Source organism: Notothenia rossii, assembly GCF_949606895.1.
Source record: "Notothenia rossii genome assembly, chromosome: 2".
NCBI lineage: Eukaryota > Metazoa > Chordata > Actinopteri > Perciformes > Nototheniidae > Notothenia > Notothenia rossii.
The window spans coordinates 85,335,624-85,363,231 of NC_136904.1; the positions used below are offsets into that span (position 1 = coordinate 85,335,624).

At 41.3% G+C, this 27,608-nt stretch overlaps 1 protein-coding gene across 3 annotated transcripts; it reads left to right on the forward strand.

Annotated features, from left to right (window-relative positions):
• The first annotated feature begins 719 nt into the window (after nt 1-719).
• Nucleotides 720-26,786, forward strand: LOC307028056 (uncharacterized protein). Of its 3 annotated transcripts, none has more exons than XM_079662792.1 (23): nt 720-1,292; nt 2,006-2,089; nt 2,836-2,901; nt 2,999-3,114; nt 3,797-4,039; nt 4,940-5,055; nt 5,361-5,467; nt 6,020-6,332; nt 7,303-7,517; nt 8,082-8,195; nt 8,301-8,334; nt 10,695-10,925; nt 11,169-11,740; nt 11,971-12,098; nt 12,813-12,929; nt 13,025-13,147; nt 17,183-17,278; nt 17,370-17,575; nt 17,664-17,701; nt 24,373-24,416; nt 24,505-24,573; nt 24,657-24,807; nt 24,976-26,786. In XM_079662792.1, the coding sequence occupies exons 2-23, from the start codon at nt 2,036-2,038 to the stop codon at nt 25,108-25,110; spliced, it is 3,288 nt and encodes a 1,095-aa protein (XP_079518918.1). In that variant the 5' UTR covers nt 720-1,292; nt 2,006-2,035; the 3' UTR covers nt 25,111-26,786. The 3 variants fall into 3 exon arrangements, with proteins under 3 accessions (XP_079518918.1, XP_079518919.1, XP_079518920.1); XM_079662793.1 differs by having other exon boundaries at nt 17,186-17,278; XM_079662794.1 differs by lacking the exon at nt 2,836-2,901.
• Nucleotides 26,787-27,608: the final 822 nt, after the last annotated feature.

Genomic DNA, 27,608 nt, shown 5'->3' on the forward strand with positions numbered 1-27,608 from the left:
TTCCATGTTTGAGTTAACTCACAAAACAGGCACCTGAATGCAATCCAAACTGTATGTTATTAGTACCTGGTAAGTCATCATGTTTTCTGTGAGAAAAGCCTGTATACTGCAGTTTATGAAGGCCAACTCACCAACCTCTCTTCAGGGGCTGAGCAGGCCTGATGTTTCTTCTGCTGTTACAATAAATAAAACGATTAAAAAAAAAAGTTGCTACAGTCGCTGTCTTTAATCTTGCGAAAGGTTATTGTTATTAGGTTAAGTATAAAGTATAAAGGAATAGAGATAAGAAATAAAACCTTTAATCCTAGTTTGACTTGACTGATTAAGAAACGCAAAGGTGTAATGCAAAAATGATGAAAAAAGCACATTTAAAAAATATAATATTTTCATCTAATGCATGATTATAGTTTACGATATAAGAAACTAGTTTCAACACTTCAATGGATCAATACTTTTTACCCAATTTTACATTACTCTTAATAATGGGTTGGCCTACTTATACTTTTGGTATGCTACTTGTGCATTTTCTCATGCTAATATGCTACTTTTGTACCTTAACTTAAAGGTAGGGTAGGTAAGAATGGAGAAACTAGCTCGACTAAGCTAGAGTGTGAAAGTAAACAACCAAAACAAATCTGCAGATTTCCTTACATAGCAACTCCTCCAACACACACGAACGCCCACATGACCAATGAGGGCACGAGATAAGTTTTTGCACGAGATGGAAGACTGACAGGCAGGTAGGCCATCCAATTATCTGCCGCGGGGCGAGATAGATAATTGGACTTTCATTTTACAGCGCCACGGCTTCCACAGATGAAATAGTTGTATTTATTGTCAACGCATTTAATATATTCATTGCTATCGGGATGTTAAGAAAATTCCATGGAATATAACAAAAAGTGTTTCTGAAGTGAATGACCTACCCTACCTTTAAACGTGATACACTGTGTGACCAAAGCTTTCTTATATTTAAAAATATCTGAATTGCATATCTCACAATATTGTACTGTAAAAATGCTGTTGAATTGAACGTGCTTAGTTACTTTGCTCACCCATCCTTCCCGGGAACACATTTCAGCCCTTTGTGCACCTCGCTGTTATTCCTGTTGCACTTCTGGTGCCTACCGGATGTTGCTAAGGAGAACAGGAGCGCAACTAGCAGCACTGAGCCCAACAAAATTTGACTCTGCTGTGTTTTGTTAAATGCTGGTGGAAATGTTCATGTGGAAATAGTTGGCCTACACTCTCCTTATATTACCTGTTGGTCTGAAGAGAATTACGTTTCTACGGTAAGCTGTATCTCTGCTAGCTAACATAATAGACATGGTAGCATTCACCAAGCTAACGTTAGCACTGCCGGCTAACGCTAGCTGGAGAGGGTTTTCAGTTTCGGTTGTAAGAAATGTAACTTCAATCAATTTTAAAATCAGACATGTGGTCATTTTTGGGGTGGGCATTGACATATCTGCAATACGGGTTTCCTGTTATGAATAGGAAGCGTTAACGTGACTTGGGTGCTATCTGTGCTACATACATTTTGTAAATGACATAGTTAAAGGGCTTACTATTTCATTAAATTAGCATAATTGGGTAATGTTGTCCTCGTTTTTGTTTAAATATTTGTATTCCATCATCTTTTGCAATGCTTCTGTACAGGGGTCACACATGGTCTGATTGAGCAACATATCTTGTGAAATAGTGTTACTGTTGTTTGCTAATCCAAATAATAAATCAAACATCACAGCCAGCTTCTGACACATTTTTCTTTGGTATGGTTGTAAACATTGTGTTAACATTTTGTGTTGATAAAAGTGTCGATTCGAACAAACTCAACATGTGAAACCTTGTTTGTTGAAATTACGTTACGACCTTTTTACTTTTAAAACACATTGGTTGTTGCTTAGTGAATGAAACTCGTTTTTTTTTTAAATACATGCTACAATTATGTACGATTTAATTTGTGACACTTCATAATTTTTATTTTCTTTGTTTGTCTTGTCAGTGTTCTTGCTGTGTCTCAAAATTGAAGAGCATGATGGATCGAAGAAGAGCCTTAACTATTCCATTTAATGTTGACAATAACTTGGTATGTGTGACCCATGTTTTCCTCACATGCATGTGCGCTTTTTTTTGTGCAGAATGAATTGCTTAACTGGAGAAATTCTGTCGGGAAGCTTGCTTTATGGCTGCCATAATAGACTTGTTGTTCACATCTAAAGGATAAGCTCATTGCGATGTATTGTTTAATGGCTCTGACCAGCTTTTGTGATTGCTAATGGTATACTGTAAAATGATGTTGATCTGTGAGCTTACTTCCCTTTTGTTAAAAATAAATTGATCATACATTACAGCGGAAGCATGATAAGCTGTAAATTGTTATTTCTGCACAATTGCCAATGCTACAGTTACCGTAGTAAACTGCTGCTGTGTTCATTTTTTGTGTTTTTAAGTTAATTATACAATCTATAAAATGTGATATGTTAAAGCTCTGTGAAACCCAAGTTGATGTTTTCAAATTGCTTGTTTTGTCTGACAAATCCACGAAAATAATCAATATATCAACACACAAGGCAGAGATAATCAGCAAATCATTCAAATGGACGAGCTGGAACTAGGGAAATGTTGGTATAAAATTAAAACCAATCATCAAATTAGAAAATGTATTCTCTTACAATCAACTTATCAATTTCCTGAGTTATGATTGCTGCTTTATTCCAGTGCACATGCTTCAAGACATAGACACACACATTCCTACTTAAATGCTTTGCTCATTTGCACTTTTTGTTTTTTAATTTATACAAACACAGTAACTAACCACCCTGTTAATTTTAGGTGGAAAACCCACTCAAAATCTCCGTGCCATGTCTCTTACCAAAGTGTGGGAAGTTAGAAAGACAGGTACAGCGATCCTTCTCTGTGTGACCACATAGACAAATGTTATGGTGGTGGTGGTGAGGTTTTTCCGGTTATTTTCATCTTCTTCTGCTTCTCACAGGTTCCCTGGACTGCATTTGCAGGTTGCAAACTCAAACATTGTGATTCACAGCATACTAATGGATCCACGCTGCTTGATCACAAGCACGCTGCTATAGTCACACTGGAAATGGCAAGGTGAGAAGAACAAATTGATTTGTTTTACTGCTGTTTGCAGACAGAAACACCTGATTATTGTTCTGCTATCAATTAAAACTATAAATGTGTAGTGTTGTCTACGCTAAGCTTAACTGTTTGATACGTTATTGTTCCAAGCTTGCTTTCTGCTTTACTTGAACTATATGCTAAATGTACACATGCTCGTTTATTTTGTTTTGATTGGCATCATTTTAATTGGGGTGAGGGTACTGTATTTTTAGGCCTCTTCCTTTTTCAATTTTTAAAAACTTTAAAACCATGACATAAAAACATGTCTTTAAGCAGTTAGGGTCTTTGTGACTTTTGTGATGAATACCATCATTATCACACTACCGAGACTGTTTGTTTGTATGTTCATCGTCTTCCCAAGTTTTGTCCACAATGCTGAATTTTAAAGATGGCCAGCTGTCTATTGTTTGTGTGTACAGTAGCAGTGTTGCACATTGCTCGAATTTGCTCCTACTAAAAAATAAAGATTGCTTATATGCACCATGACTAAAGGCCAAGCTTATCCTGACTGCACACATGGCTGATCTAAACCCCTCCCTCTTGATCAGCTGGTATGGACACAGCTGGCCAGGACACATTTAAAAAGGTTGACAATGTTGCAGACGGGCTCTAGAAAGGTTGTGAATAACTGCTTCTGTGTTTCATCCTGTAGGAGGCAGCCCTGTCTGATCCTGACCAATGTCCTAGAGACAGAACAGGGTAAGGCCTACATGGAAAGAATAACACCGAGTCTAACTTCAAGGAAATGCAGACGAGGGTCAAGTACACCGAGTGGGCGAATCAGAGAGGGGCCTCTGATCTGCAGAGACAGGAGGTCCAGTCAGAAGGAGGCTGTTAAAAACAGAAGTCAAATCCCTAAAAGCAACCAAAAGACAACGTCCACACTTTCTCAAAGGTAGGAATCAACTGTTAAATGGAGAAATAGAAATGTAGGAAATGTGCTTTCTTGCTGAGGATTTGAGAAGTGATTCCACTGTCATTTATTTACCATAGATATAAAGCTATAGCATGAGTCTGCTAACCTTAGCTTAGCATAAAGACTAGAAAAAGGGGGGAATCTAGTGTGGCTCTGTCCATGTGTAAAAACAATTATCTACCAGCTCCTTTTTAAAGCTGACTTATTCATATTTTATAGTTTGTTTGTGTAAATTGAGTGGTTCTTAGGACATTTAACAATCCTCTTTTTGGTTAAATATAAATATGGCATTGAGTCTTTCCAGGGAGACAAATGGCTTCCAGTTCCATCTTTTGCTTCTTCACTGCAAAGCTTACTTCCGAGGCAACTCGCAGCATCTTTGCAATAATAATAATAATGATCACAGAGATGGACTCAAAGATAGTTTTACTCACCATTAAGGGCCTAACTCTAAATAATAAGACAGAAAATGGGTCTCACTTGCAGAAAAGAAAATGTGTCTGTTTATGTGTGATGTTGTACTGATGAGAAATACAATTCTAAATACAGGACAATGTGATGGTTCACACAGGCCTGTGAATAACCGACCAAATTAGCCACAAAACCAGTAGGAGGTTTTATGTATTACGTTGTAATGAGAAATTACCTTTTAAGAGTTGGCTCTGTATTTTCCAGGCAGAAAACATGCAGATTTTATTTGGAATAATACCACACAGAAATCTTTCTCAACTTAGATCAGATATGTGGTTATGCGTTAGTTTTATTCTGTTTAGTCTTAGAGGTTTAGTGTTTAGGTATTCTTAGTATACAAAGTGTAACACTGCAGCATGTTGCTTGTGCTAAAAAATGAACGTTGTGTTCATTATTTTGTGTCTTCAGGTCAAGACTCCGCAGAAGGTCACACAATGTTGACGACGGAGAGGAAAACAAAGATGGCAAGCAGGTTATAATAGGAAAAGATGACGGAGACGACTTCAAATACGCTGAGGTTGTAGGTGTGTAACATGAATGCATTCAGAATCGCAGTTTCTATTGTGCTGCTGTTTTTGGGTCCTTTTGACTTTTTCACTATCTCTTATTTTAAGACTCAGAAAGATTTAGATTTTCCTGCTTTCAACCGGAACTTCTGTCAAATGTCCTTTTCAGGGTTAATGCTACTATTTGACTGAAACAAAGCTGAATTGACCCAGCATTTCCCTTACAAGGATATTCTTTTTTCTACTTTTTAACATTTTCTGTTTGACCGAACTGTATGTGTTTTTCTAGCCTGATTGTTTGCTTATATTTCTGTCTGATACAGGTTGTGGGGTCTTAGTGAGATGGGAGCCTGTAGATGATACCGGAAGTTGTGATGAGTTCATCAAGGGCAGGTTGTCTGATCCAGAAAAAGAAGTACAAAACAGTGTGGTGAGTGCCGTACAGAAGTGTAAACTTTATCCAAACTTTCTTATAAAAGCCATAAAGCAACAGAACAGGCATGCAGACTATTTTGTAAGTGTGTTTTTGAATGACATCATGTTTTGAATAAGCCTTTATGTAACTTTTACTTAAAATTCAGGATGTTGTTTCCATAACACTCCAACCAAAACCCTCAGACATTTCCATCAATGTCAATTAAATGGAATTATGAATACCTTTTCAAAAGAATTGAATGCAGCTTGGGAGCATATAAGACCCTAATTAACATCAGAATCCTCTGGGCCTCTTTTCGTTGATAACATCGAGCAATGATAGCATTGAGGCTGTATCTATAATGTTTTGTCATGTTCAATGCATCACATATATTTTAAGAGACAGCTATGTTTTAAAATCACTTTTCCAATAGCACCATTTTCTGTATAACATGTAAAAAGGGCTATTGTGACACCTCTACTGTTCTCGTAAGACATCTGTGTGTCTTGCTGTTGAACATGGCTCCAGTTGTTTGTTGAGTTTGTGCATTCTCTGCTGTCTCAACAGAAGCGGAAAAGAAAGGAACCAGCATCGCCGTGCAATGGAACCGGCAGCCCCAAACGCCACTGTGAGAGTGTGCTTCTGCTCAACGGAGAAGAAGGGAAGGATGGAGGACTGTCCCCAACGCGTGTTTGTCAAACGGAACCCGAGGAAGACGGAGATCCGGAAAGCCTGGACCGTACCATTTTACAGTTCACGGTGGGAGGGGATGATCCGACCCCCGGTCCTCATTTAGAAGCCGGAGACTCTGTTGCTACCCCCAGAAAAAGTCTTTCCTCCTGCCAGGACAACAAGACCACATCCAGCCCCTTCGAACCCAGTGAGTACCCCAACAAAGGATAAGATCACCTCAAAAACTGGTATCTTAATTCTACTGCTCAACTTGACTTTGAAGTGATCCAAGAGGTAGCTCAGGAAAACGGTGACTCAGGCAGCTCAGCTCAATGCCATGTTGTTTTATATCAATATGTAAATAGATGATCTGATGGTGAAGCTGAGCACTGAGCTTCTGTAGACTGTCAGTGAAGCTGGCTCTATGAAGAACACACAGAATGAGATGCTCTTCTACATTATCACATAGTCTTTCAGCTCATGCAGCAGGACTCACCCACACTATTCCCAGACCAAAACCAAGCCCAAAAAATGTGAGTCTAAAAGCTGTTGGATTCCATTATCAGTCGAGCATCAGTACTGGATTCATGTGGGCCAAATCATTAACAACATTTAAGAGAATTTGTTTAAAACTCAGATAAAGACGTTTTCAATAAGATATTTATTTGATTGACTTTGATAAAAGTCCCCCTTTTTTATATGAACTGTCTTGTATTTCTTTTTTAGAACTGCTTTTGTATTCCTTTCTTTTTCTGGGCCATATAGTATATAGGAATACAAAATATTTCTAAACAAAATCTAATCTCTTAAACATCTTGTTGACTGCTTTTTATTTGATTTATTTAACTAAAGTTCCAAAGTGTTAAACAAAAAAAGCTAAATTGTTCTATAAATTAAGAACATTATAATGATTATTTCTATCTTTACAACCTCCTTGTGTCATATAATAATAGTAATAATAATACACGGGACTTTTATAGCGCTTCTCCGAAAGCTTAAAGACGCTTTACATATATGACATATCTAGGACAACGTCTATCCCTTCTCTCCTTTTAAAGCCATTACAACTCCTTTATGCAATATAGGACATGATGTGCTTGTTTTTGAAAAAAGTAACTTGGCTAGCTCGCTTCAATTCACTCTGGGCCTGATGTGTTTTCCATGTGCTTTTATTTCAGTTGTTCTGTCCAGTGATGATGATGATGATGATGAGGGGGAGGAGGAAGAGGAGGAAGAGGAAGAGAAGGAGGAGGAAGAGGAGGGCGTTGACGATGCTCCCTGCAGCCCACCGGTCCAAACACCGGTCCCTGTGGAAGACGTAGTAGTAGAGATACAATCCCCACGGAAAGCTGAGGACAAAGAGCAAGAAGCTTCTGACCTAGAGGACGTGCAGGTTAGCAGGACTTCTCCCTGTATTACGACTGATCCATATCTCTGTATTGAACACATTTCATAACAAGATCCATAATGCTTCGTCGGAACACAATCTAGTCTCTTATTCGATAAGAGCAAAGCATATATGAATCTTGGAATATAGTAAAAGGGACATTCAGATGTTTTTCTCAACTCATTATTTGTTTTTAGCAAAGTTTTAGCCCTGGTTTAAACATAACAAAATGTAGCACTATATGAAAAAAAGCATGTTGCTCAATGGGCCCGGGGATATTGGCCTTAAATCACAAAAGCTTGAGCGATTAATATTCATATTGCATCTCATGCTAACAAGATATTATGAGAGAAATGTTTGCGATATTAAACTACAACAAAGTAGCAGCATGCATAGCTGTCAGTGTGTCATTCTTCTTACTAGCACTAGGTGGCGCCAACAGAAGGAAGATTTAAATCCCACACAAAATATTGTGTCTTAATAGTTCAATACATATCTGACTGTTAATGTGTATAACCAATGTGTTTGAACCGACTTTCCCAACACTGTGTGTATGTTTCTGTGTTGCAGGTGCTTATAGAGGAACCTGTGTCAGTGACCATTTCTCCAAACCTCAGTATAGACTTCTCCTTCTCCACGCTGCACTGTGGTGGTTATCGAGGGAGAGCGAATGGAGAAATCATGGTATAAACCACAAATATATTAATTTGCCGATGCTGAACAGATTTTTAAAAAAAATCCAATTTCAGGGGAAGGAGTGTAACACATTGTTTACTCTTTCTTTCACAGATAGCAGACCAAGAAATCATCATCCCGCTGGAAGGTAATGATAAGAGGAGTTTTAACCTTTGGTGTTAATTACGCTTGAATAGACTCTCTGTGTTGTTGAGAGGCATTGGCCTACCTGAGCCCTTTGGTCTGAACTTGTTTTGGTCACGCTGTCTACACACATCCACTCCCAGCTTACTGGTCTATTTCAGATGGTAAAGTATGTGTGTGTTACTGGATTAGACCCTCAAGGCCCTAGAGCACTCTCAGCTTTTGAGACCGTGTTTGTGTGTAAGAAATATGTCTGGTCAGTGTGCGAAAAAGCACACGTCCCACCGTCCGGGACGTGTTATTTACAATAACGGACAAGTAGATATTGTAATTGACTTGTCCGGTGGACAAGTGACGTTTTTCGCCCTCATTTATTGACAAATTATTGACAAATTAAGTTTACAAAAGGCAGAACTCATTCGCAAATTGTCCGTGTCCGACATTGTTCGTTTAGAAATGTTAGTTTCGGTTCTGCTTGTCAATTCCTAAGGAAATGCATCTCGCCGCTTTCTGTACTGAGACAGGGGCATGGCGTGGCGGGACGTGTAGCACAGTGGCAGGGTTGGGAAGCAAAACTCGGTTCCGAGTAGGAACAAATAACAATTGTCAGGTCCCGGGATTAATAAGAGTTGTGAGGACAGGACGCGAGGCCGAACCCCGCGGACCGCAGCTCTCTCTCTCTCTCTATGCTCCGGATCAGCTGATCGCTGCAGCTCAGCGTCTCTCTCTCTCTCTCTCTCTCTTTCTACACACAGCGGATCCGCTGCCCGTTTAACAGCCTCATCTTTGTCAAACTTTCTTATGTTCTTTCTTTAACACGTAATGAAGATTATTAAGCGTTTTAGCTCCTGTGTTGTTAATATTGACCGCCATTTCCTTTATGAAGTGAAACAGCCTCCCTGTCTGTGTCCTCGCGTTTTCCTCACATCCCCGGACCCCCAGACTCGGAGGAGCACAGGGATGTCAGTATTGTTTATGAAGCAGGGTATAGAAAGTACATTATTGAAATGAACATACTATTTATTTACTTTTACAAACAGTGAGCAGCTGGGCAGCTGCAGCATGTGTATTGCAGGACATGTGTAAGCGTGCAAGCTTCTTTAAGTTGTAGAAAAGCGTACGCCTATAGGCTATGAAAATAATGTATTATTATTATTAGGCCTATAGTGTTGGACATGTGTGGTTGGACTCTGTCTCACAGGCAGGTTGCAGCATGTGTGTTGCCATATTTTCCATTCTGGACAAGTGAAAAATGTATTCGGACAAGTAAATTGCCAAACTCACTTGTCCATGGACAAGTACTCTCTAAAAACTTTTTCTCACACTGCGTGGTTAAAAAAAATAAGTTGCATTGTAAAACGATATTCTTGGGTAGATACACATTGTATTGCAGGTAAACCTCTGTGGCTGAAAAACAAATCCCTAAAGAGGTCGCTGGTTACATTAGCCTTGACCCGCCTTCGTGGTATTTCAAAGTGCATTTCCAGGATGCAGTCAATCAAGCTGTGCAATCCATTGTTTAATAAATACAGGCCAATCTGATGCTATAACAATATCAAAAGAAAAACAAATCAAAAGAAAAACAAATCAAAAGAAAAACAAATCAAAAGAAAAACAAATCAAAAGAAAAACACCCCTAACCCTAACCCAAAAAAGATCACAAATTGAAAGGATACCTTTTAGAAATGAGAAATTGACAGATGTGAAACATTTCAAGTGATTTTTCTGAGATTAGATATCCTGTAAATGAGGGATACCTATATTTGTAATATGTTGTAGGACGGTACAGTTGGTCATTTAATCACAGTATTTCTACCGCTTTGCTGCAAATGTTACGCCCCTTTCCTTTCAGATGGGGAGAAATTATCACAAGAGTGAAAAATGGCTTCATCACGTACATTTACTCAAGTGAGGGAATTACCCGTGAACCCCAAATGTGTTGGTGGAGACAAACAAAAGCAATGGATCCTAGATCAGACATTTAAGTGGATCAAAGATCAACATGTTATATTGAACATGTCAAAACGTAAATATTAGTTATCTTCACAGTTTAGTATTTATATACCATACAATCTTTGTGTGTCTAATGTAATATATGATCCTTTTAACCACATTACATATTTTATCAAAGGAAAACATGAATTTACTTTCTTCTATTAAAACAATCTATTACACAAAATGAAATATCTCTTAAATTATTTGTAGATGTTACAGTGCTCCAACTTCATTGAAATCCATCAAAGAAAATCTGAGCTGTGCAGGACCTCGGTTGACTTTCTTTGGTTATGGAAGAAGTAACAATGTTCATCATTTGATATCAACAATGCGATCTCAAGGTTCACCTGACCTTCTCATCCTCCCCAGATGAGAATACTGGAGAGGTGGAGGTGAGGCTATCTCTGGACCGTAAAGACGTGAGGAGGTACAGCGTGTGGGAGCAGCAGGAACTGGTGGAGCGGGATTTTCACTTTGAGGACGACGAGGAGCCTTTCCCTGCCGCCATTCTTCTGTTATGTGTGTCAGAAACTGCTGCAGCTGCTTTACAGCGAGAACTACAAAAGCTGTGTGTGAAACAGCATGGAGCGACGAGCACTGGTGAGACCAATACAGAGCTTTGAGTTAGGCGTTGCACAAATGTTGTTTTTAAAAAGATACACTTTAGATTTCTACTGTTGGCAACTTTGTGTCCTTCAAATTGTCCTGGTTTCAATTTACAAATATCAGTTTTTCTGTTCATACTTCCTATGTCCTTTTAAGTAACGTTCGTTATGTCACATGATAATCTGCATGGTGCACGATGACCTTGATTGTACATTTTAGATTTTCTTTTTTTCATAGGCAAGGCGAGCCCGTTTGTCCTGCTGACCCTGAGATATCCTGTGGTGGGAATGGAGGGGGCTTTATTGCGCTCCCTCCTGGACATTGACTGTCTCAACAGTCTGGCACAAGGAACCATTGATTGTGGCGACAAACTTCGTTGTTTGGACGACTTCAACACTCCTGTTCTTTCTCTGGATGATAGCCTAGAGCTGATCAGAAGAACTGGACTGGACTCTCCCCTGCTGTCTCTGCTGGGCCAGGACTGCTCTTACCCTCGATTAGACACAGACGATTATGATCTGCATTCTGATATAGACTTAAGCACCCCACCATACGTCGAGCTGGAGGTTGATTTACAGGAAGAGACAGAACGGAAGCGGGACACAGAAACAGATTCAGACACAGAACTCAAACCAGAGGAGGGTCGCAAAGAACAAGAGCTCAAACAACAGCCTGAACAACAGCCTGAACAACAGCCTGAACAACAGCCTGAACAACAGCCTGAACAACAGACTGATCAACAGACTGATCAACAGACTGAGCAACAGCCTGAACAACAGCCTGAACAACAGCCTGAACAACAGCCTGAGGTAAAACAAAGCAGCATCTACCTCATCAGGGGAGGAACATGTGTATTGTTATATTCAAAAGTGTGAAAGAATTCTAAGAAAATAAGCAGAATAACTGGCAGCAGATTTTTCTTTCCATCTCCTGTGATTCATCTTGCAACCCCTCAGATTTGTGTTCCTCTGGATGATAACCATTGGTCAAAGGTATATGATTATAATTCTGCTCCTATGATATGACCTTCCTCCCACAGAAGAAAAAGAAGGAGCCCCCTCCTGTGTACACGCTGAGCCATCGTAGAACAAACAAGTCCTACTCCGTGTCCCTTTGTAAACCGGACTCCAGCTGGACTACATTTAAACATCATGGAGTGGCACGAAGGCAAGTGACCTGCATTATCATATATGCTGCTTCTCATAGAGCCTTGCCCTGCACAGGCTGTCAAACTAAGATAGAACATACTAAGAGTAAATGGAATAGAATGTTTTTAGTCTTTTCACAAAGTACAACAAAAACAACAATCCTAACTTTGCATGAACACATATTAAACAGTTACAAAGATACAAATAAATATAAGTAATATAATCAAACAAAGGAAGTGGTCTGAGTGGCTTTGCGATTATGGCAAAAATCATAATCACAATTATTTTGGTCAATAATTGATATCACGATTATTAAAAACGATTATCCATCCATCTTCTCCCGCTTATCCGTGGTCGGGTCGCGGGGTTAGCAGTTCCAGCAGAGAGCGATTATCCATTTACTTTGAAAACATCCATTTATTTTAAATAATAATAATCGTTTTATTTCAATTACGTTGTTTTCGTAATCGTTGCAAGCTAAAATCGAGATTAAAATATGATTAATTGCACAGCCCTAGTCTGAGGGACAACGAGTATCTGTTCTTGTTAAATGTTAGTTGTTAGTGGTATCAACAGAAGGGACATTTTCCTTGCATAGCATCCCTGCCTACCACTGCAGATGATGATCAGTTCAAATGTGCTCTTTGCCTCAACAGCTATATCTGTAATACATGACCTGTCATCTACTGTCATTGTACACGGCTCATCTTTTCTTTCTTCCACCTCTGCTCAGGTTGATACAGTTTCCTCCCCCACCGTCGAAAGGAGGGATAACCGTCACCATGGAGGACCTGCAGTGCCTCGACACAGGGATATTCCTTAATGATGTCATCATCGACTTTTACCTCAAGTAAATAATGCCTTAAAATGTCATTTGGTTTCTCACACGTTTTGTAGAGAAGAGATCCACTTTTGAACAGATTGTGTTGCTGTGATGTGAAACAGATACCTCCTCCAGAACGCCTCTGCTGCCGTGGCCGAGCGCTCACACATCTTCAGCAGCTTCTTCTTCAAGCAGCTCACTCGCAGGGACAATGCCAGTGAGGGAGGCACCGTTACCAACGACTCGTAAGTATACCTGTTTTTTTGACTACTTTTTAGAGAACATCGACCCAGCACACCGTCCCTGACCGGCTTTTGGCTAACATCCTCTTCATCCCCACTTCCTCCCATCCGGTTGTAACCGTGGAGAATTCGGGGCCGCAACTTGGATAAGGCACACTCACACACAATTACCTCGTGTAGTGTGTTTGGGAGTCTGGAGCCTACCGCGCACCCTGTTCCCCAGGTCCCTCAGGAGCATGGGAAAACATAAGTGCACCACGTCCCCCACACGCTGCATGTAGAGTGGGCATGGACAATAGTGAGGAAGGAAGTCCTCCAGCCCTGTATGAGGCTGATTGCACACCATGTCTCCCGAGTCCCTCAGGAGCATGGGAAAACACAAGTGCTTTATATCCAGGGGGGGGGGGGGGTATACCTACTGATCCACAGCCACCCCCACTCTCACCAGTCATGCGTTGCCTCGGCAAGCACAGACAACGAGAAGGAGCCAGACATGTCCAGGAGATAACATTTTATGAAAGAGCCTGGCGTAGACCAAGACGCTGCCGTGCATATATCTTCTACACTCACGCCGATGAATAAGGCTGTTGACACAGCCACAGCCCGTGTGGAATGTGCACGGACCCCAGAGGGGAGGGCTCTCCCTGCCCGTCCATAGGCATGTATAATGCACCCGCATAGCCATCCTGTTAGGCGCTTCTTGGAGAGAGCTTTTCCAGCCACACCATCCCCAAAGCACACAAACAGCTGTTCAGTGCGTCTAATGGCAGCCGTGCGCTCTACATAACATGCTAGCGCACGCACTGACTAGAGGAGGTGCAATTTAACCTCCCTGGCCTCAATATGGCCTGGAAGATTAAAGCCACCTAACTGAATAGCCCTTGACCCGAACAAACTCCTTAGGCTCTTAGGAGTAAAGGAGGGGTTCGGTCTGAGTGTCGCCCCGCTACGTTCACCCCGTATCAAAAGACAGCTTGCGTGCACCGACAGAGCGGTCAGCTCGGACACTCTTTTGGCCGAAGTCAAGGCAAGTAGCAATGCTGTCTTCCATGACAGTGCTTTCAGGGAGGAGAGCTCCAGAGGCTCAACTGGTTCTGTGACCAGAGCCTCGAGCACCAGCGGCAGGTCCCACTGCGGGGCGGAGGCGTGCACTACTGGGCGCCGCCTCCTGACTCCCTGCAAAAACCGAGCCATAAGCGGCTGACTGAAGGCTGACATGCCTCCAAATCCCTCACCTCATACACCTTAATTGTGGAATGAGCTAGCCCCCTGTCCACCAGTATCTGTAAGTAGGTAAGAATAGAGCCCAGCGTTCATGACAGAGGCTCTAGACTCCTTCCTTCACACCATCGCCTGAATCCCGCCCACTTTGGCCTGTAACAGGCTGTGGTGGATTCTGCTCTTGCTGCTTGGATAGTCTGAATAACGTTGTCAGACAGCCCCACCTGTCTCAGCCTGTCCCTCTCAGGAGCCAAGCCTGGAGAGGTTGGCTGAGAGTGGGTAATGCCCCTATCACTCAATCAATGTTTATTTATATAGCCCAATATCACAAATGTTACATTTGTCTCAGTGGTCACATCGTACAAGGAAAAACTTCCAAAGAAAACCCACAGTTTAAAGGGAAAAATGGGAGAAACCTCAGGGAGAGCAACAGAGGAGGGATCCCTCTCCCAGGACGGACAGACGTGCAATAGATGCCGTGTGTAAATCGAAAAGATAAAACATTTACAACGTAGGTAGACCAAATGTTTGGAAATGCATGTGTCTATAATAAGAAGATGATTCCACGAGGATGTCAGCAATCTTGTGGGAGCCATCAGGGAAGTAGTATGGTGAGTCAGGCAGGGCCGCAGAGACGGGTTCAGCCACGACTCGAAGTCCAGGACTCAGATCCAGAACTCAGGATCCAGGACACACGACCACCGCAACAGGATTAGCCTCGACTCAGGATCCCGGCGTATATATGGACACAAAAAAGAGGTTTGGGGGAAGCTGGGTTAATCGGAACATGAGAGTACACAGGTACAAACAGACAGAAAGACGGAGTAAGTTGCCCCCCCCCCCCAACGGTCCAGCAACACTCCTCACGCAAATACACAACGTACCCGCAACTTTTGGCCGAGGAAGCTGGCCGGTTCTTCCTGGCAAGTGGCAACCCAGCGTTTTACCCCGGAGGTGCTGGCCCCGACACGCAGCGGCACCTTCCCTGGTACAGGCATGCCACCTAGCAGAAGCTCCGGGGCCGACGTCAGCAACTCCAGCCCTGGCCTGTGTTATTACCATGCACGCTACATGGCGAAAGCGAAGATGTGCCGTCCACCCTGCACCTACAAGGTAACGGGAAACGCCAAGGCCTGCGCTCGGTAGTGGCCGCGAGTAGGGCTGAACGATTAAGCCCACTTTTTCCGCTGCCACTACCAAACACGGGGTAGAGCACCACATTGATACTGAAGGCCCCCCTGTCTAAGCTAGGGCCCGGCGGCTCAACCCTGACATGCTGGCAGTCGCCAAGTCGGAGTTCGTCAACACGGAGGGCCGCCCCCCTCCCGTCGAAAGTGGAAGCCGTGTCTGCCTTTCCCCGGCCGCCTACAGCTCGGGCGCTCCGAGAGTTCCCGGGGATGGTGACGTTTTATCACCGGTTCATCCGCCGGGCGGCCCACACCACGCCCGACAGCAACGCCAGCTTTCGTACATCTCCGAGTACAACACGGACATACGACTTTGCCGTACAAATCATTGAAATGTCTGAGTTTTGGCTTCACGCTGTGCGCACCCCCCCGAGGTGCAGTGGGCATGAATAACACTGCGCTAACAGTTCACGAGCGTGCGCCCCGCCCCCCGTTGACAGTTCACGACTGTGCTCTCTCTTACAGAGGGAGCATGCCCCCGGACCCCCCTATAGGATTTGAGGTCCACCCCCACTTAACATATGTTCACATGGACAGGTTCCTAAATAGATTTGCACATTTTTTAAAATAGTAACCCATCTCCACATGTTTATTTTTGGGTAGTAGAATTAAACTAGAGGGCTATCACTATGGGCAGCAACGCTGTAAATATTGACAAATAAATCCAGCAAAATGGCACAAAAAACTGGTAGTGGCCTGGCTGGGTGTATAATTCCCGGCCTAACTTTTTGTCCCAGTCCTGCCCTGATTGACGCATGACAACCTATGACGCGCCACAGCGATAGACTAGAGCAGAAAATACATCACATAACGTTAGCATTTCGAAAATGTTAGCGTGGCTTAATAATAGTGCGAAAAGACAGCGGTTGTCGCCGGACAAGGATTCCCTCTCTCCTTTCCTGCTGAAAGATTGTGAGTGTACTCAGGGACGAGGAGTCATTTAACCAGCCGCCAGTAGGAGTCAGGCTTTACTTTCTTTTATATCCATGAAGAAAAAGTACATCTGTTTACAGTTGTTTCATTATGGATGTTGAGATACATCCATATATCTCTTCATTTTGCTCTCAAAGTGCACCAGATTGATGCATCTAACTTCAATATTTAAAAAAAAAATCTTCCCGGGGGAGCATGCCCCCTAGGGTGTCAGGTCCACAAATAGCACTTTACCCCTGCACCCCGTCTAATCTCAGATGCACCGGGAGTCATTTTGTTTAAGTACAGTGAGCCTTTCTAAAATATACAGTAAAGAGACAAACCCACCAGCATTATAGGATATACTATGACTTTGAGCCAAATACTTGTTTTTGGGCTCTATAAATAAATTGACTTGAAACAGTTGCTGATTTAGAGTACTGGCACCTTTTTTATTCCAATTCAAGCACTGCCTACCCTACCTTTAATGTTGTTGGGAGGCGATCAAGAAATAACATGTTTTACCTCTTCTCAACACTGGCCCTGCTCCCTAAATGTACTTATAAACTCAAATCAAAATAATTGTGAAAATTGTATAAAGACCTGGTACAGGAGGGACATAAGACTTACATTTCCAAGCACTCTTGGCACCCAAGTGTCTACAGTTATTTGTATGGTTGTAAAACCTTGTTAAAACTTTGCTTCTGTGTGCACCCAGCAGTCAAAGGCAGAGGCGGCACCAACGGGTGAAGACATGGACACGACATGTGGACATCTTCAAGAAGGACTTCTTGTTTGTGCCTGTCAATCAGGAGTGAGTTACATTTATTATGAAGAGGTGTATTGTAGAGTGTTTTTTTTGGTACATCACATTATGTATCACATTGCTTTTTTTGTCTGTTTAGGGCTCATTGGTATTTGGTTGTAATCTGCTTTCCTGGACTGGAGGAACCAAAAACTGAGACCTGGAGTGGTCCTGACTCTGAAAAGAGCCAGCGAGGGACAGGAGATCTGCAGGAAGAGGAGGCAGCTCAAGGGTCCAAAAGCCCGAGTGATATCACAGAGACACCCCCTACATTAAATCGCCTCGACAGTGTGGACACAGAGAAAGGTACGTTTTAAATTAACCTGAATGATACATGGCTCTTCATGTTACTGACTCCAGAGCTGTAGCTAAAGGTATTTTTTTTGTGTTTTAGAAAAGGCTCAGGAAAAAGACCCTCAACCTGATCGAGTGGTAAGAAATGATTCTGTTCTGTACTCATCAGGAATATCAGTATCTTTGCTCTATCTCTCAGAAAATGTATTGTTTAGTACAATGTTGCCTTTTTTTGTTCTTTAAAGTGGACCTATCATGCTATATTTGAAAAATATATGATAGGCCCATACCTATCAGGGGTAGACATTAAGGGTAAAAAGCGGTGGAATTGTATTATCACTGGCCCCACCATTGTAACCACTGGCCCGGAGCATTCGTCCAAAAAGAAAAGACTAATAATGAAGAAAATTAACACATTTGTTGCAATAGTAATTTATGCACTAACTACATTACTACTTGTACTACAACATTTGAATAATCAGTTTTTCGTCATTTTCCTCAATTGTTCATATTTGGTTTATTAAAATAATGATATTGTGGTCATTGTTTAAAAATGTCTGCTATTATTATGAGTATTATTATTTGTATAATGCACTTTCTGCCTTCCTGTCATTATGAGTCAGAAATGTAATGGCTATAGATGAGATTAGATTAGAACCTTCATTATCCTAAACTGCTGGGACATTTCCCTATAGCCAATACCTTTATATTTTCTACTCTCCACTTACTTGTCAGCATAGGTCGGCATTGATGTACAGAGCCGACAGAAGACCTTGTTTATATTGGCATCATATTGAGATGTGCAGCCAGTGACGCGTCCTAAAACCAGGAAGTAAGCCGCTGGTTCCCTCGACACAAAAGCAATGGGATTTCTCCACAGGGTTTTGGAAAATAGCTGGAAATAAGGTCTGTGGAAAACAAACCTGTTTGATAAATGCACGTTTTGTTCAGCCGGATAATCTCCACATGTCTAACCTACTTTTATCATTTTCGATTCATAAATCTAATCGATAGATTATAAAAGGGTTTTAGGACGCGTCACTGCACCGCTAGAAGTCAACTCCATCGATCAAGCTGGCTGAAACTTTCTCTCCCTCTTCTTCTCATGCTCCCGGTCTTAACTCCTCCGGTGACTTTCTTTTATTTGAAGATTTTTTTTTGCCCGGCGTTTCGCCGGTTACCGCTGGTATTAAAAACATTTTGGCGAATGGTTAGGTGGCGCGATAGTCTGTAGTGAAGGAGCGCGCTCCCGCTCACGAGAGCCTGCTCGCGCTGCGCTCCTCAGCAAACAGCTGTTTGCTTTTCACCCAACAAGGACAAGTGACTCACGAAACGCTATGTTGTAACGTTAATAAACGAAACAATTTAACAAAATTGCTAGTCAAAATACCAATACCACAGGAAAAAAATGTTTAGACAATATTTTTAGTGGACCGAGCGGGCAAGTGGAAAGTATGTTATGCTGGCCCGGGGTGTCTAAATAGTGCTTCCGGGCCAGCGGACCATTTATAAAGTCGAGACCTGCCTATATAAAACATGTCTGTGAAGTTTTTTTTTCAAAATACCAAACAGATCCTGCATTTTAGCCATGCCTCATTTCACTCTATTTGCTCTTTTCCAGCCCTATTTTTGCAGGGGGCTGATTCTGTGACGTAGCTTTAATGCAAATGAGCTGCAGCTGACCACGCCCCCCTGCAGGAGAGGGCAGCGTGCTCTGATCAGCTGCTGGGCTCTCAGAAGAGGGGGAGAAAAAGAGATCTCCGTCCTCCATGTTTTATTCTTATATGATTATATAGTCGTTATTCATTTGTTTTAAAGCTCAATAAATAACAAAGAAGACCTCTGACCGGCACTTTTCAAATTTTGTCCGGAAGATTTCAACTTTAACGGACATGTTGACCTGCGGAAAAAAATCTAACTGAAACTCTGCCGCACGGTCCCCTCGTCCCTTAGAAGAGGCGGAGAGGTGGGTGTTTGTCATCTGCTGGTGGACTACCGGAGAGAATTACAGCAGCAGAAGCAAACGCTTGCCTCGGGGAGGGAGAAAAAGAGCCAGAGCGTCCACAGTGGAGAATAAACAGAAGGGCAACCATGGCAACCATGCGCGGGAAATCTTCTCCGCTGCTTTTGTGGCATACTACAACGCCACTTACAGGCCTGGCATATGTACTACAGCATCTCCAGCGCTTTCGAGCGGTCTCATGTGAACGGACTAGGGGTGCAACAAACGACTAATTTGATAATCGATTAATCTATCGATTAATGAAACGATTAATCAACTATTCGGACTATTACTGTATGCCTTGCACAATTTCTCAAACGCTCTTATTTAGCCATCAACTTTTAGATTTAGCTTGAGGTTGTTTTAGGCATGTGGAAACTAACAATGAAGACAATAAAGATTAATACTTGATTCAAAAATACATATATTATTGAATTAACTTAACAAATTATGAACAAAATTAACATTGCATTTTATTTAAATTAAATAAATAATATTTCACATCAAAAGAAACAACAATGTTTTAACAAATTGTATTAAATAATGTGATAACAGAATTTTGAACAGAATAGCTGAAACTTTAAAAAAATAAATAACTCAGTTACCTCAATCATTAACCCATGTTTGTATAATTTTGTTAACTCCGTGTGTTGCTGACGTGGAAAAGTTATTCATGGATGGGGGCTACAGAGCTAATAGAAAGACAGTCGAACCCGGTGCATTTCTCCGTCTGAATGTGGTGCAGTTTTGCTGAATGTTTAGAAAAATTGCTCGTGTTACCTTACTTACATGCTAAACACTATTGGCAACGAGCATTGTCCACCTCAAGACGGGTAACATTTCAGTGTTTCCCCTATATACAAATAGTGGCGGTGCAGCGCCGCTGCTGAAATATGCGAGCCGCTGCTAGGGGGCACCAGCCAGGTACCCAAAAAAAAAAAAAAAATCTTTTCTTACTTTTTATTTTTGTATTAAATTAAGAATAAGTGGGGACCCTTTTTTATTTTTGATTGTTTATGTGGATTTGTAGTATTTGTGTTATTTTATGTTCAATAAAGGTTTATTTTTGCTAAATCTTGAGACATTGCCACCGTACGTACTAGGCAGGGCCAATTTTTGGCATAGGGCGCCAGATCTGGGGGGCTGGTAGCTCTGGGAGGGGAAAAAACGTTTTGACCGTTGGCGAGAGCGAGCGAAGGAGAGAGAGAGAGGGGGCTCACCGGTACCGGCGCTGTTGTTATTAGAATCTGGTGCTAGCTGCGCTAACGGATATAAGAAGTAGATGTTTCTACAACCAGGGTGGAAGAGAGCTCTCCTGTCAGACTGAGAGGCTCAGTGAGGTAAAGGACTCTTGAGTGTTTGGATAGTTAATTTTAGTCTAAGTTATCTCAGTGATTCTCAAACGTTTTGACCACAAATTATGTAAACACATATTTCCAAGGCACAGGTTTTAAATCATTTCAATGTATACTACAGTAAACCAAAAATATCGTTTAAAGTTGGAGAAATACAAAAATACGCATCAATTAATTAATTTTAACTAGGTAAAATAAGATATGAATGAACAACAAAAATAAAATAAGTTACATTTAGGTTATTGGCTATGGTAGGTTATTGGTTATGTTCACCTACTTATTTGATTATTAAAATGTAAACCGATCTTTTTCATATGGGTGTTTTAGAGTTGTACCCCCTAGGTCAGGTCTCTAGTAATTGTGTGCTCAAAGTGCACCAGATTGAAGCATTTTACTTCTTTTACTAAAAAAAAATCTTCTCGGGGGGGCATACCCTGTTGGAGATTTGGAGGATGTTTAAAACCAACCTCGTCTCCGCGTGTCGTTTGATAAGCTGGGTAAATTCGTAAAAAGGAAGGGATTAAGAAACACCAGAATGCAAGTGAAACAATAATCTTGTTTTAATGATACAAGGTAACAATACAAATACAAAGGAATCACGAAGCACTCTGCAGAGTACTCCGGGCTCAGGTTCTACCACGTGTGAGACAGGTCTCAGGAACGGCCGGTCAAAAACAAGAGCGCGAACCAAAGGAAAACACAGGCTTTCATACTAAAACACAGGAGGAGGAGGTGTACGTGCTTTCCCCCAGAGGTCATCTTATTGGGAGAGACCAACACATGGCCTGTCGCACATCAGTGTGACACAGCAGAAGAAAACAAAAAGTCTCTTTCAGTTTGACGAAGACCAGACACCTTTTGGTGTCTGGTTCGAACCTGCTCTAAACAACAAGTTTCCTTATCTTATTTCACATCTTGTAGCCAGCATACACACATCCCCTTTATGGCCCTTTGTCCCTGAGTCCATCTTCCCGCCTCAGGCTACCACACACAAGTTAAAAGTATGTTTTAAGATATAGTTGTTATAGTTGGCTAAATATACGTAATACATGTAAATCACTTTCATATCAATAATAACGAGGAACACATTACCTATGCTCTTAAGCAGTATTAGAGATGCTTTTCAAATAGTCAAACTTCACACAGGCCTAATATAGAGAACACACTCATTTGTCCTATAGCCCTTCCATTTGTTTGAGCTATTGTTCACATCTTTACTTCAAATAAAAGGTTTCACATTGTATATTTCCAGCTTCCTTTACACATACTGTTATTATTAATACAAAGTAATTAACCACACACATCTATTGAAAACAAGTAGATTTCCCTGATCATTTGACATGCTGAAAATCTTAGGAAGAATGTCCCCTCCCCCAGCTCTCTCGTCCCTATCATAAAAGCTGCTTCCATTTCATATAGAGTAATAAAACATGTTTAAGCTAATTTCTCCACAATGTTTGTAGCCATTTAGTACCCGCACATGAAAGAATAAAAACAGAGGTATAGTTGAACAGTAATCATGCAGCACATATATTTACTGCAATGAAAACACATACATTTGCCCCAAGCATGTGTAACGCACCCTCTTCTTTTATGAGGGAAACATTCCAGAGTTTTGGAGCTATCCCCAAATTAGGATGTCCCCTGCTTGCATCCCTCTCTAAACACAAAGACTTCACCTCAATATATTGGGGAGGGAAAATATACTTTGTCCCTTCAAATTTAACACACGTGAATATATATATAAGGTGACATTAAAATGAATATACCAGATTTAACTTTCCTGCCATAACACGTTACTTTAATACTTCAAATAATTAAAATAATCCTTCAACCCCCGGACCCCCCTAGAGGATGTGACGTCCACCCTCCAATTCAAACATGTTCATACAATACTGAATACATTTGAAGCCATTTTGACGTCTATTACTGTATGTCAATAAGTTTCTGTTTCTGTAGTGTATTTGTCTTTTGTAGAGATTTTTCATTTATTCTTTATATATAAAATCTCGCCTAGGGCAGCAAATTGTCTAGAACCGGCCCTGGTACTAGGCCTCAAGAACCTTTATGTGCTGGCAGACACATAGAAACACAAATTGGCGGGGCGCACTTTGCACGTACACACACTAAAAAATTCCACGTGCTCCGCGCTCATATTATGCTCGACCCACGTGCCTTAGCACGTGCCATCCGACCTCTGCAGCTCATCCAGAATGCAGCGGCTCGTCTGGTCTTCAACCTTCCCAAATTCTCCCACACCACACCGCTCCTCCGCTCCCTTCACTGGCTTCCAGTAACTGCTAGAATCCACTTCAAGACACTGGTACTTGCGTACCATGCTGCGAATGGATCTGGCCCTTCCTACATCCAGGACATGGTTAAACCGTACACCCCAGCACGTGCACTCCGCTCTGCATCAGCCAAACAGCTCGCTGCACCCGCACTGCGAGGGGGACCCAAGTTCCCGTCAGCAAAAACACGTGGGTTTGCTATCCTGGCTCCAAAATGGTGGAATGAGCTCCCCATTGTAATCAGGACAGCAGAAAGCTTACACATCTTCCGACGCAAACTGAAATCTCATCTCTTTAGACTCCACTTCGAGCGATAGAATTACTAACAAAGCACTTATATACTAATAAAGGGCTGGCTTTCTAAATGCCAGTTGAGTAGCACTTGAAATGTTTGGCTCTATGAAACCTGATGTACTTATATGATTCTGTTTTCTTAAAGGTTGTATCTTCCTGGTCGAATGCACTTATTGTAAGTCGCTTTGGATAAAAGCGTCAGCTAAATGTAATGTAATGTAATGTAATGTTAGCATCCTAGGGGAAACACTGCATTTAACCACACCTTGGAGCGCTTCTCTCCGCCATCCCCGCCGTGTTTTGCATGCATGTAGCAGCCGTGTGTGTGTAAACTGCCCCGCCCCCTCGCACACAGACGGGGGAGAGAGATCTCATCTGGATTGGAAAGATCGAAAATACACCGACCATAGACGCATTATTTTGTCTTTTTTGCATATTAGAAACGAGTTGGCGACACTAAGACTGCAATATAATGTTTTTGTAGCAATAATACATATGATATATATTTTTTAAATGTCTCCAGTACCGATAAAAAGACCGATAACGTTGGAGCTTAACGGCGCGTAAAACACACGAGATGACGTCACCAACGAATCGACGACTGAATTAGTTGGCAACTAATTTGGTCATCGATTTGAATCTATGAAGTCGATTAGCTGTTGCACCCCTAGAACGGACACGTCTCGTGTGAACGGACACTATTCCGGGCTGTCGTCAGCTCGGATGGAATCTGTATCCACTCGTTGTAGCTCCGTTTTTAAAACATTTGGGTACGGAGGAAAAGAGAGGGTTTTATTTTCTGACGCTGCGTGAGTTCCCCGACGCACCGGGGCCCCTTTTAAGTCTAATCGTTTCATTTTGTTGTAGGACTGCACAGAACAGACCTTCCAGAAGAAAACCGTTATGAAGAGGTGAGTGGACGTGTCTGACATTTTTTATGCATACGTGCCTTATGTGGATTTAAACAATCAATGACAGATGATACTCTCCTCTCTGTAGGCCATGTATTCTTATCATGGATTCCCTCAAACTTTCTCTTCATGAGCGCGTCTTCAAACTCTTACGGGAGTAAGTATGACAATATTTATCTGTGTCTTTATAGCTGCATTTGTGTGTTTTTATAAATGGATTAATATGCATTTCTTCCTCAGGTACTTGCAGTCTGAATGGGAAGTCCGTCGAGGTTCATCGAGGGACTTTAGTTCTGATCAGACGCAGAGCTCGCACTGTATCGTTCCCCTGCAGGACAACAGCAGCGACTGCGGCCTCTACCTGCTGCAATATGTTGAGAGTTTTTTAAAGGTAAAGAAGTTGGCAGCATCTCTTTTCATGGGGCTCAAATATAGGGAGATGTTTTATCGTGATATTAGATCAAAAACAACTCTAACCTTCCAGGTTTAGAACTCAGTGGGACATAAATGTTTTTTAGTGCACGTACAAAGTCATTAATTCTTCTTCTGCCGTTCTCAGGACCCTGTGGTGCACTTTGATCTTCCTCTACAACTACGACGATGGTTTCCACGGCACCAGGTGCGGAGGAAACGAGACGAAATCAGAGATCTGGTACTTAGACTTTACAAAGAACAGAACCTGGATAGTAACTGATAGACTCATGAAGGAACTGCTGTTCCGTGCATCCATTCCTGTAGCCGTTACACATCACTGCTCATACTGAGCAACGGACACTTCCGATGACCTGAAAACATTTTCATTTGCATCAAACGCTGTTATTGATTGATTGTTTTCTGCATTCACTCACAAACAAAACATGTACACCGTTGACTATCTGTTGATCCTCTGATTGAACATGAAAGCACCAACCATTTCAGAACATGTTTGTACACCCTGTAAACGTTAATGACTGTTTTTATGAGGCAAGATCTTTTTTTTGTTAAGTAATTATTATTATTTGATTAAAGTAGCACCACTGTAAGGCCTAGTTTGTACAGCAGATTGTCAACCTTTATTGTTGAGTTCACTTGCTTTGCCAAGTTTTGAGGTTATTTGTTTTAGTCTCAGTCAGGGATTTTCTAATCAGAACTGTTCTTATTTTGCATTCTTTGCATCGGTACACCTTTACAGGATGAAAACAGGCACGGTATGAAAATCATTTCCTATTTTCCCCTTTCCATTAGAGAATGACATTAAGCCATAGGAACTGAAATCCAAACTTGAAGTAGCCGTTTATCTGTTCCCTTTTCAGGATAAAGGAAAAAGAACCATTTCTGTTTGTCATTCAGTGCCTCACATAGTTATCCAGTGCCAAGAAATTACTTTACATACTGACAATAAACTAGGATCAATCACTCACGTCTCTTTGCAACAAAGCTAAATTGTCATAAACATTGGTCTGTGACACTCTTTCTATCCCGATCCAACATGACAAATCTTAAGTCACAACGGACGTTAACTAAACATAAATAAATTGGAAACATTATATAATTCACTATAATAATGTTGGACTACCAATAAACTACTTGTACTGTACGTTTGCATACAAATCATAGTTCTGATATTCATATGGCATTATTACATTATCTAGTCATTTGAAGTTTCTTGGGCAATACCATTTATTATTTTCCAGATGTTGCATACTTTTGCAAAATGTAGGTTTCTTTTACATTTTAAACCACTGGCCTCAGTATATAGCTTCAGAAGTAATATGTTGGTTCGGACTTTGGGACACATTTTTGCCCATCATGCAGTCCAAATAATAAGCTGTGTGTTGTATTCAGTAATAACACATATTTGTTGTACGTAAGACATTTTTTAAATAAAAACACAAATTGCAAAAAGTCATGTTCTAAAATGTAAAACCTACCTTAAGACTCATTGCAGTGTGTGCCTAATTTGTTCTCAGCATAGAAGAGAAGTAGTCTTGTTTGCTTTACGAGTTTTTGTTCAAATGTTTGTGTCTCTTTTAACACTTAATTGTATTTAGTTTTTTAGACATTGTGCTGGATGAATGTACTCTAGCTGATTCCCAAATATCTTTTTGTTTTTTCCATCTTATACTAAAATTAGTAAACCAAATAACAATCATTGTTCTGTCGATTCTTGGTCTTGTTTTTCTTTTCTTCTGGAACCAGGATAGCGGCATTAAACCATCCCAGTATGTATTCTAGAGCCAGTGGACAAGTGTGGGGTCCTGACTCCTGACTTCTTGTCTTACTTGGTAACAAGATAAGGATTAGAGGTTTGTAACTAAAACAGAGACTGAATGTGTTGTTAATCAGCTGATTTATTATTTTCTAGGAATTAAATGTTTTATTTTGGCTCCAGGTCTGCATTTTTTTATAAGAGAAGCTAATAGGCTTGATTTTGTTCTGTAAAATGCCAATATAATCTGTTCAGAGGGTTACATGGTCGGCTTAGGTGTATTTACTGTCTCAGCCGCTAAGATCTCCTCTTCCAGTCTGACCCCGAGTAATCCCCCTCCCATTCTGTATGGCAGTGTGTCGCAGTGTATAGGGATATGCCACATTTACACTCAATCTCAATGTATGAGGTACACCTAGCTAAAACCAATGCAGTTTAATAAATCAGTCTTGTAATAAATCCTGGACTACGTTATTCTGAGCTATCTTCACCTTTAGAATTTTTTTTGTATTACCCTAACACAGAAATACTTGCAAAACAATAACTATAATTGTTGTCAATTATATCTATCTCTTGTTTGAAAATGTCTGCTCTAACTCACGGATCTTGGGATGAAAATGTCTGTCAGTCCGTCACTTTGGTGGACATTTTACAGCCTGACTTGCATCATGTTTTAAATGCTAGATAGCCAAGGATAGCATGTTAACACACTTCATTTAGATTGAGAACAGTTTAAACATTTCAGCTGCTCAACACCAACATGTAAGTATTGCCATTGTGAATTTGTGTTGGCCATTGTCAGCCTACTTTACCTGGGTTTGTTAGCCCTCTTTTCTCCCATATACGTAATGGCCTATAGCTAAGAGGTCTCAGATTTCCCTTTTTAAAAACAGAATAAACCCCGTAGGAGGAAGAGTGTGGGGTTAAAGGTTGACTAAGCTCATGACTTTCGCTGCTGTCAAGATATACATAAGGATTGTGATTGCCGCTCTTGAGCTCATCAC

What these genes read in the sequence shown, in the direction of transcription:
- LOC307028056 (XM_079662792.1), top strand. Translation starts at nt 2,036, where the DNA reads ATGATGGATCGAAGAAGAGCCTTAACTATTCCATTTAATGTTGACAAT. An exon ending in ATCATCGACTTTTACCTCAA is followed by an intron (nt 12,930 to 13,024) that starts GTAAATAATGCC and finishes GATGTGAAACAG; the next exon opens with ATACCTCCTCCAGAACGCCT. An exon ending in ACCCTCAACCTGATCGAGTG is followed by an intron (nt 17,702 to 24,372) that starts GTAAGAAATGAT and finishes ATTTTGTTGTAG; the next exon opens with GACTGCACAGAACAGACCTT.